Source organism: Convolutriloba macropyga, chromosome 13, assembly GCF_964194025.1.
Source record: "Convolutriloba macropyga chromosome 13, txConMacr16.3, whole genome shotgun sequence".
In the NCBI taxonomy this organism is placed as follows: domain Eukaryota; kingdom Metazoa; phylum Xenacoelomorpha; order Acoela; family Convolutidae; genus Convolutriloba; species Convolutriloba macropyga.
Genome location: NC_134480.1, coordinates 37,624,768 through 37,638,151, shown reverse-complemented (window position 1 = coordinate 37,638,151; position 13,384 = coordinate 37,624,768). Strand labels below are relative to the sequence as shown.

General features: G+C 35.3%; 1 protein-coding gene across 1 annotated transcript; it reads right to left on the bottom strand.

Moving 5' to 3' along the window:
- Window positions 1–452: 452 nt before the first annotated feature.
- LOC142351711 (neuropeptides B/W receptor type 2-like) lies at window positions 453–10,077 on the bottom strand. Its single transcript, XM_075403855.1, has 4 exons — window positions 9,050–10,077; window positions 8,374–8,662; window positions 7,998–8,145; window positions 453–2,105 (listed from the first exon to the last, which is right to left on the bottom strand). The coding sequence occupies exons 1-4, from the start codon at window positions 9,489–9,491 to the stop codon at window positions 1,764–1,766; spliced, it is 1,221 nt and encodes a 406-aa protein (XP_075259970.1). The 5' UTR covers window positions 9,492–10,077; the 3' UTR covers window positions 453–1,763.
- Between the last annotated feature and the right edge of the window lie 3,307 nt (window positions 10,078–13,384).

The following is a 13,384-nucleotide window of genomic DNA, read 5'->3' as shown; positions in this document are numbered from 1 at the left end:
ATTTTCTGTCCTCTTTGTTCAAAAATTTTAGTAGAACCTCAAACTCAGCAATGTCAGCGTGTATTCTGTCATCGGCGGAGGCAGTTTTTCTGTTGGTTTCGCGGATACTTCTAATGCATATTACCATAGCAAATTTCTCAGGAACTGACACCGATTTTCCAAGTTTTATCGCACCAAGCGATTGTTTGTGAATTCTGTGGCCTCTTTTACCGTTTTCAATTCCGTTTGTAGAATTGTCATAATATTATTTTTCTTCTCAGTTTTCTCAGTAAAAAATTTCATTTGCTCTTAATCTAATGTTTTTTCAATTCATCATTGCTTTTTTCGTGAATTGAATTGTTTTTTCTCATTCAGGCTTTCATTTTTTGATTCTATTCTGTCCAAAAACTCTTGCTTTCTTGGTTTACATTTGTTGCAGATGTGAATGAGATTATCCTTGAGGTTTACTAGAACATTTACTAGAACATCAATACAATTGTTATCAAACTCAACACACTCAACAGTTAAGTGCAGCGTTTTGCTACAGACACAGCAAAAAAAATTTGCTGTCTGTTTTTATTCGCAACTGGCACGTAGCACAATTGTCACGAGTCGTTTCAGTTTTCATCTGAGTTTAGTTGTGGCTATTTGGACTTTATATTGAGATTAGAGGAGGAAATTATGAAATTTTGGCCTTCGAATTGCTTGTAAATGCTCAAGTGATACCGATATGCGGCACCGTATTGAGCTGAAAATAACTCGTATTACGTGAAACCAATCTGTGGCTTCGTAGCAAATACAAGATCTATCACCTCTCGACTTATTTGGTGATGCAGCCATAAAAATACTATCCAGAGCTCTCCTTTTCAGCAAGATGACCACGTCGACCAATTGATACTGAGGAAAATTTTTGCAGAGTTTTGTTTTTCAGGACTGAACAGAAACTGCTCAATGACTCCTTCACGATATAAACCGAGTCGTGTATCAAATGATACTCGCAATAAATTTAGTTCCAAACTCCTCTGTATTACAAATCAGTGCACTTGAGTTTCTTTTCGATGAACTCGTTTGTTGCTCTTCTCGCCGCTTGTTATGAAGGGAATCTCCGCAGACAGATGTTTACAGACTTTTCAAACTAGATGCTAAGGTGATAAGTAAATCAGCATTTTCCTCGAGTTCTTTATATGAATGTTCTACTCGGTTAAAAAGATCGTTGCAACCAATCAATAACCCTATTAAATCGTATTTGTTCTTTCGTGGTCTTTTCGACAAGAAGTTGTCAACGTGTTCGATCTCTGGCCTGTTAATATGCAATGAGGAGGTTCTTTGCGGATGATGACTTGAATCTGTGGTATTTCATTGGTGTGACGGCTTCACACGTCTAAGCCAAGGACAGACGGAGCTTATGGACTACCCGATTGGATTTACGGTTCCGTACCTATTTAATAAGATACAATCTTTGAGACTATTTAATAAGTTAATAGTAATAAGTAATACACAAGTTAAAAACGCTAATGGGGCTATAATTTCATTGGGTGTGTTTGCGCAGCTGAAGTCTCTACAGGATTTCGAATGTACTCTTTTTTTCAGCTTTGGTTGAAGACCTTCAGGAATACCTGCTCTAGTATTTTTGTGGAAAGCTGCTCAGTCGTGGTCTCTGTGGGTCTGTTGTGGTACATTAAATCGATGCATTCCTTATTTTGTTTGCTATCTAAATGCCCTAAATTTCTGGGTGTTTTCGTTTGCTCTAATGGCTCCTTCAATTTTCAAGTCTTCAATTTTCCTCATCGCGGAGTGTTCATTATCATTGATCTCAAACGAAATTCGTAGCAGTCATTAGTCCTGCGGTTTTTATTGCAGTAGTTAGCGTTTGAACCACAACTTTCGCCCCTCCTCGTCCGTCCACCTTCTGCCGCCTGGAGATTTGGACCCTCCCCCCTCCCGTCCACCCTCTTCTGTCTGGGCATTTGGACGTCCCTCCCCGTCGTCCAGCCCTTTCCTCCCCATTCGTCCAGCCCCCTCCCTCCCCCGTTGTCCCCTGATGATAGTAGCATCTCTAAGCCCCATCTGACTTTACCGAAGCCAACCGCTCGACGGTCGATTGAGCGCGAACAGACGGCAGTTGGCTATATTTTTGTTATCTATTTCTAAGAAATAGAATGCAAACAAATGTGCCGCCTTCAGTTTTTCAGTATTTGCAATGTCAGTTTGTTTATAAAAAATTGTATTTCTGAGAAAAAGGAGAAAGCGGTCTTGAGAAATAAGCTGAAGAAATGTGATTTTTTGGTCCTTAATGTTTCAGTTTGAAATTGCAGGCGAATTTTGACTCTATTTTTAGTTTCTTAAATGCTAATGAAGCTTAACAGACATAGATTTTTTTTTGTGATAGGTAGACTTTTCAAAATATAAAAATACAATTGACGTAGTTAACTTAAAACGCCTAATGTATTAGTTTTTCAGCGGTAGATATTGGGGCAACATTAACAAATGTCCATAGACGCAATTTTGATGTCTTAATTTGGCGCTCTGTTGTCGCTAGCTTTCTGATATCATTGACTTGTCATAAGTGTGTCAATTTTTTAAATTGAAATAACAATTGAATGCAAATTAACTAGTTGTTGCGGACTTTGTTGGGAAGTCATATCGATATCATAGCATTTTGACCTCCTCTTGTTGCTCCAACCCCCAATGAAATGGGCATTAGGAAATTTATACCAACCGTACTTTTTCGACAAGCGAATTTTGCTGTATATCTTTGCGGAGAGATACAAAGGTGGTATTGTTGAAAAGATCTTGAAAAACTGAATCAATTATCGAAGAGATTTTCAATTTTAATTTCTCGATAAATTTAGGTTCATTTTTTTTAAAAATTGGTCTCGACACAACGAAGTTTGGAGCAGTAATTGCAAACGTTTGTCTTTTTCTAAGCAATTTTTGACAGTTTTTGCGCTTCTGTTCTAGAACATTCTTTGGCTTAAGTGAATTTTTCCACGGTGACTTCTTCATTTTTGATTGATCTCAACTGCTTTCGTTCCGAAATCGAATTTGTTGCTAAAATAAAATCGATTGTGAGCGATGTAATAGCATATCTGGTTTAGTTTGGTGGTTCAGATTTGGTTCAGATAACGGGTTTGAACACCAGAGGTTTTTTTGAGCCATAAAAAGTAAGTTAAACTTCCTCCTTAATTTAAATGCCCCCGCCTATTTTTCGAGAGTAATTCATCCGAGGTTAGTTGGTTTATGTTCCACAATTTTAACCTTTTCGCGCTAAGTATGTACATTTTTGGTTGCTAGAAATTTACAATCGATATGTTTTGAAAATGATAAATTTTATTATCTACCTTTTTGTTTCGGACTGAAATAAAGTAGAATTCATGTGTACAAAAACAAAAAAATTGGTAGATGTGTTTCCCAAAAATCGTAACAAAGATTCAAAGATGTGTTCATATTAGTATCAAAGATGTGTTCATATTCGACTGCAAGACGAGTGTTTTATTGCCAGATTTTGTTTCTTTCTTTTCTCATTATTAATAGCTACAAAGCGATAGCTGGGGCTATTATTGGCGTTATCCTGGTTTTTCCCCAAGCCAAGAATGGGATTGTGTTGTTACATTGTCATTTTTTGTAAGATGTTTTCACACCTTTTTCCATGACTTTGCGCTTCTGCGACGAATTAAACAGGTAAAGCTGGTCGGGCATTAAGTTGCAATAGAGGACCTCAGTTGGCTTATTAGGCTCTCAATGAGCTGCAAAGGTTTGAAGGCCTAAATGTTGAAATGTTTTTTGTGCTAATGTGTTTGGTTTTTTTGTTGTTTATGCCAACTTTAACGCCAAAGTCGCATTTTTCGCTTATTTTGTTTTTTGAAAGTTTAGTCATTTTTCAGTTTTTTTGAAAGTTTAAAGTTTTATTGCAATTTTTTTTGCAACTTTTAGTCATTTTTCAGGTTTTAGTTACTTTTAGTGACCAATGAGTCAGTTTTCAGGCTTCAATTTAAGTTAATAGGTATTTTTTAATGACCCAGATATATTTTTGAGGATATTAACATCACAAATTTCTTCATCCTTTAGATAATTTTTAGTTTTAAGTTTTTACAAATCCTTTTGTTCTTTTTCAGGGCGTTTCAGCTTCAGGGAGCAGTGAAGCTTTTTAGAACTTCCAAATATGATTATATTTAGATGTTTGCATTACACAAGCTGTTTTGAAAACTTAAAAAGATTTGTAGCAAAATTTTTGTCATTTTGAAATGTTTTTCTGGGTTTGGATCAGTTTCTGCCCCTCTGTTTGGCTCGTATGTAACTCGAAATAGTTCTGAAGCTTGCAGGTTTCCCATTTCGTAATTTTTCAAGCATTGGCTGGTTTTGAAGAATTTAATTTCTGTGGACATACCTAAAGTGTAAATTTCTTTAAGATTTTGATGTAAAATTATTTTTCTGGTTTTCTAACTGCATTTTTGCAACTTGACTTGGTTCTTAGGTGAAAACTGGCACTTAATCAGTAGCCTGTCTTGCTGCTGGGCTTGGGGATAGTATTTAAAAAGATTTCTGTGGACAATAACTCTGAGGATATTAAGAGATTTTATTAAAAACTTGCATTTACAAAAATTCACTTTTTGGTAGTTTTTGCTTCTGTTTGTACGTCAACATCCAGAGTGTCTACAATTCAAATTGTTCTGATAATTCTCGATTTTTTATTTGAAGAAATTTTTGTTTGGCTTATTTTGTTATCCAATTCTACTGGTCAGCTGAGAAGATTTCAAGTTTTCCATTCATTTCTGTATTGTAATTCAGGACTTGTCCCGTTATGTTTCTACAATTCAAAGAATTTGAATTGTATTGGGGCGCTGTCTTTTTTTAAAGATCTGTTCACACATTTTCATGATTTTTGAAGTCAAATTGGAGTAGTGATTTTGGTCACGCCGAAACAGGAAATGGAGCGAAAAAGCGAGTGGTTTTGCGGCGTGATTTTTTTTGGCTTAAAGTAGAGTGCGAAAATGGTGTTTGAACAAAAATTCAGTTTCTCGGTAGTGGTTTTTTGTTCACATGCGGCAATTTCACTCTGATTTTGACTGTTTTTTTCGATTTTTTGGATCGGATTTTTTTCCGAATGGTTTTCCCAATCCATTCACAGCTCATTCTAGGCCTAGTTTTTTGTTTGAACTAAACTTTCATTTCTCGCTAGTGGTTTTTTTGTTCACAGTTCCGGCATTTTGACATTGTTTTTTTTGTTTTTTCTTATTTTTTGATCTGATTTTTTAAAAATGGTTTTTCTCAATTCACTCATAGTCCATTCTAGGTCTAATTTTTCTGTTTAGTCAATGAAAATTCTTTGAATTGTACGTCAGGACTTGTTTTTTTATTTCATTGTCAAGATTTTTATTACAAATGACGTCACATTTTCTTCAAGTCTGCTTTTCGTTTGTTCGTTCATGCAATTTCAACTGTATTGCGTGTGGGACGTCATTTTTCACTTCTTCGCGCGAGTTTTTTTGTTCATTTGCATGATCAAGTTAATGGTCACATATACTTCCCTCAGTCTCAAAAATGAATTCCTCACTCTCAATTTGACCTTTCTTCACTTTAATTCAAGGAGATAAGGTCAAGTGAGTGTGTGTCACTAAGTGAAGGTTATTTGAGAGCAGAATTTAAGCAGCATATCTCTGCATTTAAAAAAACTTACATTTTGGCAAGCGTGTTCAGTTTTATTTTTCGGAGTTGCATAAATTCTTTCGATAGTTGTGTTTTATGTTAGAAAACCGTTGGTTTTCTTTAGTATAGATTGAATGAATTTTTCAGCTCCTCAAACAACTCTTGCTTTCTAGAGTCAGAAGATTGAAGTTTTTCTGACATTGCGGGGAGAACAATCGGATCAACGGAGAACAATTGGAGGTAGTTTGGAAATTATTTTGAAGCCGTAGTTTTTTTTAAGAAAAGGCCAGTAGTAATTTTTCTGGAAACAATCAGATCGTTTAATTAGTTTACAGCTGCTGTCCAACAATCACGTGCAGTGTTATTTTATTGTTAAACTTAACTGATGCTTAATTTAAAATTAGAAAAGGCCAGTAGTAATTTTTCTGGAAACAATCAGACCGTTTAATTAGTTTACAGCTGCTGTCCAACAATCACGTGCAGTGTTATTTGATTTTTAAACTTAACTGATGCTTAATTTAAAATTTAATATCGAGGGCTAGTGTAAATTTTATGTTAATAATTCTTACTCATTGTTTAGCATTTGAAGGGTTGGAATAACATGCGGAAACTCACCTTACGGATTCGCTTGGTCCACTTTTGAAGCAGCCTGTTTGCGTTGAGGAAACTTGATTGCAGCGATTGTTTAAGTACTTACGTCAATTAGGGATCAGATGTTTTATTTTCTAATTATGTTGTTGCACTTAGTTTTGATCACAATGAAGTATCCTTAACGTCTGAAGAAGGCAAAGGAGGTGAACATCACTTTTAAAACTTTTTTAGCAGTGTCTTCTCCGGTTTTTTATCACATTTTAAATCTACTGGTAGAAGAAACGAACAATTATGTTGGCTTATTCTCTGCTATGTTTGATTTAAATTGTTGCTCGGCTTATGCGTTTTGCCAAGTCTTTATTTCACGATTTTTTGGTCAAGTGTTTAGAAGTTATTTAGTAGTATCCCATTTTAGTCATTAACACCATCATGCTTGACTATCATTCGTTTTAGAAGTTCTGCATCAACTTGCAAGTTATTTGCAAGGTCTATTTTTGTGCAAGGTCCTATAGATTGAAATGTGATCTTGTTTTGTACTCTAAAGCCTGCAGCGGGATAAAATTTCATATACCTCACTGATCTTTGAAAGCATGCTATATTATATTGCTGCAAGGAACCTTCCAAAAAACACTAAATCATTTGCAAGTTGAAACAATTGATTAAATTTTAAAATAAATTTAGTGGAATTTCTGATGTTGCAATACTTTTGTTGTTCACGTGCTACTCTGTTAGTAACTATGTTTGACATTATTTCAAATTATTTCATTACTTATGCAAATATGCCCTGTATTAGCTTAACCAAAGTGTTTTTAATCATCTTATCAATTTTGTGTTGATATTTTATAGAATATTAAAATGTGTTGACATTTTATAGAATTTATGCCATCCCAGGCCGGTTTTTCGGAGAGTTTTCGTACAAAAGAAAAAACTTGATTGAAAAGTCCTTCAATGGGCCTGTCGCCCTTTTCATTTCATTTTTGTTGCTAAACTTTTCGCTTTGTGTTGAGTTATGCTAGAAAATTCTGGGTCATAATCACAAGCCCTGGTGTTGATTCCTCCAACCAAAAAATTGCTGGTAATCTATTGGAGTGTTATTTCGTTTTCTTTGAATTGTGTTTGATATCAAAGTTGTTATGATATCGAAGTTATAATTTTTGAGTCATTAACCGAATGCTTTGACCTAAGTGACTGATATATGTCACTTACTGTATGAAAGCTCAATTTTCTTGTTTTTGGACCTTTTTTCTGACCTTTTTGTTTCGTTTGTGTTTGTTAGTTTCTCCAAATAATCTGTATTTTTTACATTACTGATATTTTCTACTAGTAATCCATCTTAAGCGCTTATTCTTCGTTATTTTTCTCTAGAATTTTGCCAAATTGAAAAGGTACTCTATCAACCAATAATAATAGAAAGTAGCACGATTCTTATCAAGAAATGCACCAATTCACTTCTTCGTAATCTTATTCTGGATTGGTGCGATCTAGATAAATAGGCAAGAGCTTGTTTTTGTTCTTTACTCTGCTTTGGATTGCAAAAGTTGTCTCGGAAAAGTTCAATTTATGAAGCACAAATATACTACAACAGAAACTAATTATGAAATTCGGTATTCAAAATTTTAAAGTTCATGCGAATTGCTTGTTTCTGCAATTGGCGTTGAAGATTTGGGAACGAGTAAAGAGTAATTTGTCTGGCATATTTTATTTTCTTCTGAGAGTTTACTACTGTTATCGTTATGGTTATGTGGACCATTACGGCTCTGTCTGGACGCATGACGACTAACAACGCTGTGGGAGTAACTGGCACCTCTGTGAAATCGGGTTTGACTGATATCCGTGTTGGACGCACCTTTTCGAAAGTTGATCAAATTTTCGCGGACAGAACTGGACATTATGAGCAGTACTAGAGGGTTCAACATTCCGTTGCAGTAACTTAAAAACAAACAACCCATTCTAACATTGTCAAGTGTCGAATTGGTGGGAGTTCTTTCGAAAAGTGGAATCGAAATGTTATCAATTAATGGAAATAGCCTTTTGTCAAGAGGCAGCGCGCGGCTTTGACCATTTGGGAATGAATCATTTGAAGATTTATGACCTGTTGCTTCTTCTGAAGGATCGGCAATGAAGTAAACGTACATAAGGAAAAGATAAAGTGGAAACCAACAAATAGCGAATATAATTGTACATATGATGACAATAATGCATGTTCGTTTTCGCTTTTCGAGATCAGTTGTTGCGTTTTTGCGATGCACACGTGGCTGATATTGGTCGGTGGTGTTTTTGTTTCGGTTTATGTGACCAAGTATAGAGTAATTTGCAGCTGATATGATGAGTAGTGGAATTACGAATCCAAGTAGGAACGCGTACACTGTGAACAGTTTGTAATTCACGGCAGATTCGGCATCTTCGCTTTCGAGGAAGTAGCACTGTTCGCCTTCTGATTCGAGATCTGAAAAAGCATGAATCAGAAATTTTTTGTCCAGGCAAAGAAAACACGCTGATTTAATTTCAGAGCCTAAATTTTACAGAATCAAAGCGAACAACATAGAATAGTAAATCAAAGCTGAATAACGCAACCTTTTTAAATTTAGTTATCAGAAACCAACAAAAAAAATTCATTCTTCCATTGATTGATACTGATGAAAACTGTTCGTCGCGAGAAGTAACTTTCATTTTTTTCTCGATGCTGGGCCAAATTAATAAATTCGGTTAGAAAATGAAAAGTAGAAAAAGAATGCATACATACGGGCATCTTCAAGAATGATAAAGCCTATTTTACTGGAATTTGTGCTTGCTAAAGTCCCTTCCGAAAAAGTTCTTTCGTCTCCCGCCTTACCTTCATTACCGAATGATTGACTGAAGAACCAAAGAGGACAACAAAGTAAACATGCCAGCATCCAAGTTGCAGCCGAGAGCATCCAGGCGTACCTTTTTGTACGAAACTGGATTCGACTCAAAGGCCTCGACAAACTTAGATAACGGTCAACTGACATTACAGTTAAAAGAAAAACACTTGAAAATTGGTTCATAGAATCGAGTGTTATCAGTGATTGACATGCGATTTCACCGAAAGGCCAATTTTGTAGGTAATACTCGATAATGATAAAAGGTAGCAAGGATAAAAAGAGAACGTCGGCAAGAGCTTGATTGAAAAAGAAGATATTCGCGATTTTTCTAAGTTGGCTTTTCCGTAGAAGGCTGAGTAAAATCGCGGCGTTTAGCGTGATGCCAATTAACGGTACAGAAAGTACGGCCGGAGCCAGAGCTGGTGATGGCATTTTGATTTTGTAATTGTTCAATGATGCTATTTTTTAATTCTAAATGGGCAAAACTCAGACGCTGCTGTTTATTACTTTTCCATTCGCCCTTAATGGATAGACTTATGGTAACGCTAAATTCAAATGTACAAGGAGCAGGAATCAAAATTTAAATGGAAAAATGTGATTGGTTAAATATTGCTTGGCTGGTGTATAGATCTTTTAGCTAAGCTTGTCTGTAGCCATAGGAAATGGAAGTATTGCTCAATGACAATTATTTTTCTCCTCAGAGCAATAAATTTTGTACCAAATGTGAACTTGAAACTATCCTGTGTTCTCTCTCGAAAAGAGGCCAAAATTAGAATTAATATGTCTGATTCAATTATTCGACCATACAATACAAATTGATTGTTGGTAGAGTTTGTGTTGGTACAGTCTAGAATTGAAAATGGGTCTGAAAAGAAATGCCGAATATGTCTCAAATTCTGTTTATATTATAAGACGGCGGGAGGAATTTGCATAAATCAGTTCGGAACTGCCAGATAAGATGTAAAATTGTGGTTATCGATTTGTAATTTGATCTGAGGCTGTAGCTAAACATGACGTAAGCTGGCATAACTTAAAGCATGCCTTACAGCGAGAGTAACGGCGGCTTTTACGGTCCGCAATTTCGATTGATGTCTGCTTGCGAATAGGAAGAGAGAGTTATAGCACTCATGTTTTTTTTTTTTTTGGGGGGGGGGGGTGTTGATATCGTAATGTAGTGACTGACTTATTGATTATTACTAATTAATTATGCCTGGATATATAATAGCAACTGAAGCTCGTTTCGCTCTGAAAAAAATCCAAATCAATTGTTCTCAATTTCAATTCTGTTCTTGATTTTTGGTTTTCAAAATTTAATTTTTGGGGGGTAGAGTCCGCTTAACTATTTTTTTTCGAGCTATGCCTTGGAAGTTCAAAAGAGCGCCTTTTTTCAGTTCTGGTTTTTACTCTTGTTTGTAAATAATTTTGTTTCTACTTCTTACTGGACATTTTGTATGATATCCACGAGCTATTTTTTTTGTCATGGGTCTTGGTTTCTGCGTGATCTAATTTGCCCGGGTTCTTGCTACTATCAAAAGCCAACGCAGAACTTCGCCAAAATAGTTTTATACTCATTTTGCGGTCTTGCCCCCAGCTTAAAAAGGAAATATTTTCTAGGCTACGTCAAGTGAAGGATTGGTCATACGTTAGTTATGCTCATTCTGGTGAATGATTTGGGTTTGTGGTTTTGTTACGTTTGATTAGATTCCTCAGCACACACTAAAACGTCCATTCTCAAACAACTAATTCTGCAGTAGGAAATAATTTGTGGGAACTGTTTGCTTTATTATACCGATTCGCAAGCGGAGATCTTTGCAAAAATTTGGTGACGTTATGTCTTGAATTTTTGATGAAGCTGATTTTTAACTCAAATTATTCTCAATAATTGTCTTATAATTTCTCTGATAATTGTCAAAAAGAAGGCTCGCTTGTTCTGTGCGTGGCACAGAATGTTCCCACATTCGCATTTCAAAGCATAACATATATGAAATGAATACACTGAAATTGACAATTCAGAAACGGTTGTTTTAGCACCAGACATTGTTTTTATCAAGCTGCTATGAAAAATAGCTGGTTAAACGCAATCTTCATGAGTATAAATGAAACTGAGTGCTCAAAAACTGTCTCTTTTCAATACGATTTGTTATCATTAATAGGACTATGAATAGGAGAACTAGAATTAAACAATATCAACTATTTATTTTCAAAACAATTAATTTCAAAGTCAAAAAGGTTATCAGAATCATAAAAAGTGATCGTCAATTGAAGCTTAGCACTAATAGAATAAACTTTTTAATTACAGTCGTTACTTTTTAATAATATTCGTGAAGAAATCTGATATTAAAAGGGGATAACACTAAAAGCAGCAGTAAAGGCACGGTTAGTCAACAGAAAATCGCGAAAATGTGATTTCTCTTTCGTTTCAGAAATAGTTGTTCGCGCCCTGAAGCTTAGTTTTTTTCCCGTGCCGCCCCCTTGTGATTACCCGTTCTAGTGCTCTCGAAAAAACTGCTAAGTGTAAAGAATGAAATTTTGACCAAAGTTTTGGCTAATTTGCTTGATCAAAAATTGCCTATTAAAAAATTAGGCTGAATTGCCTGAAATTGTGGGTAGAGAATAGTGAAAAAAATTTCCCGAAAAAGCAAAATTCCTAAAACTTCTGTGTTGAAATTCTAGACGCAGAGAATTTAAAATTAATACCACATATGTTAGCCCCAGATGCCCTCGAATTTAAAAAGTTAAAAATTGTCAGAAAGAATGTTGAGCTAGCATAATGTTCTCACATTTTTTCAATAAATGAGAACATTAAATTACTTTGACCTTGATTTTTTTCCGTGAAGATCAACTTTGCTCTCATCATAATTGAAAAAGAATGGTTAAATTTCAAGGTAGGTTTAGCTTTTTTTCACAACACCTTGAGGCTGCTAAGCACTCTGGGTAGAAATTTTAACAAATCATTAATAGAGAGATCTCAAGAAATTTTTTCACTGTTTATCAAGACTTGAACTAAGATCTAAAACGAATTGAACATTTAATGAAAAATTAAGTTAACCTAGGTGAACTTGTTTTTGATACCACTTAAGTTGTAGCAATTATTCAGGTCTTGTTGCAATTTTCCGTGTTCCTAATGTAACTTCAATAAGATACTGGATAAACCCAAATAATTGCATTCAAAAGCGGACCTTTTGTGGAATCCTTTTTCAGATTGCTAAATGTAACAACGTACCAAATAATTCTTCGAATGCAAAAGCTAATAAACTTTTTGAGTGCTCTTCAATTTATTTGATTCAAATGAAGGTGAAATTAGCCTTACTGACGATTTGTAGTCGACACTAAGTAAGGATCAATTCAGTGTTTTTTCGAGTACGATTTATACGGTGCGAAAAAAAAGGTGATGCATAAGATTTTGGTCAAGTGCTTTCGTTCTCGTGGTTCACACTAGAATGAAAGTGTGGTTCTCTGAACAATATATGTGGCTCTCGTTCGATGAGGCATAAACTTGTTTTGGCTAATAGCGGAATGAGTTTGGCGTGGCTGATTTTTTAAGGCTCTTTGTGGACCTGTGTCTATATAACACGGAGGTTCAAGGCGCTAAGATCCGAAGGCCAAAACTGCAACCTGCTGGAAATCACAATGTAGAAATTTTTCTATGCATAGCTAGAAGTTAAAGCGCCAAAACAGTTTCGGCTTTTTGAAATGCGTATTTCAACCAGGGTTAAGTGACTTGTGAGACTGTATTCACAATACTGGCTAAAATATTGAACTGCTAAACTTTTTCACTAACGCTGCAGTTCTCAGTGACTTCAATCTCAGTAACTTAACCTATTCTTTAAAAGATGGACAGAAAGCGTGCTTGCATATGGTTGACTATATGGTTGCATATGGAGGTTAAGGCAATCGCCTTGTCCTTTTTCTGTTTGTAAGCACTTTCACAAGTTTTTTGAAGCCCATTGATGACCTGTCATATCTTAGTTGTGTGTTTGTGTTGAGTGGATAACATGTTCTTAGATTCTGAAGTTTAATTTAATTTAATTTCCGCTGTTCTCATTTTTCATTTTAGCGATAATTACATTGGCGGCAAAAAGTCGCGTATTGTTTTGCTGTGTATGTTGTTCATATATGTGAAAAAGCGTAAATAGCCAAGTTTCTTGATTTTCTTATAAGAGTGAAGCTTGAACTTGTTTTAGTTTTCAATCTATCAATTGACATTTGCGGTAAAAATTTGTACTGACAAGAGGGAACAATAAGCAGACACAAATAGTCTTGTTTTAGACAATAGAGAACTTGTTAATTAAGGCAGGCTCTACCAACACAATTGGTAGCTGTCG

Excerpts from the sequence above, each read along its gene's own strand:
- LOC142351711 (XM_075403855.1), bottom strand. The coding sequence starts at position 9,491 with ATGCCATCACCAGCTCTGGCTCCGGCCGTACTTTCTGTACCGTTAATT. Across the intron at positions 8,663-9,049 it reads TCAATCATTCGGTAATGAAG|ATCTCGAATCAGAAGGCGAA; the intron begins GTAAGGCGGGAG and ends ATGCTTTTTCAG. Across the intron at positions 2,106-7,997 it reads CCAGTTACTCCCACAGCGTT|CCAACTGCCGTCTGTTCGCG; the intron begins GTTAGTCGTCAT and ends ACAAAAATATAG.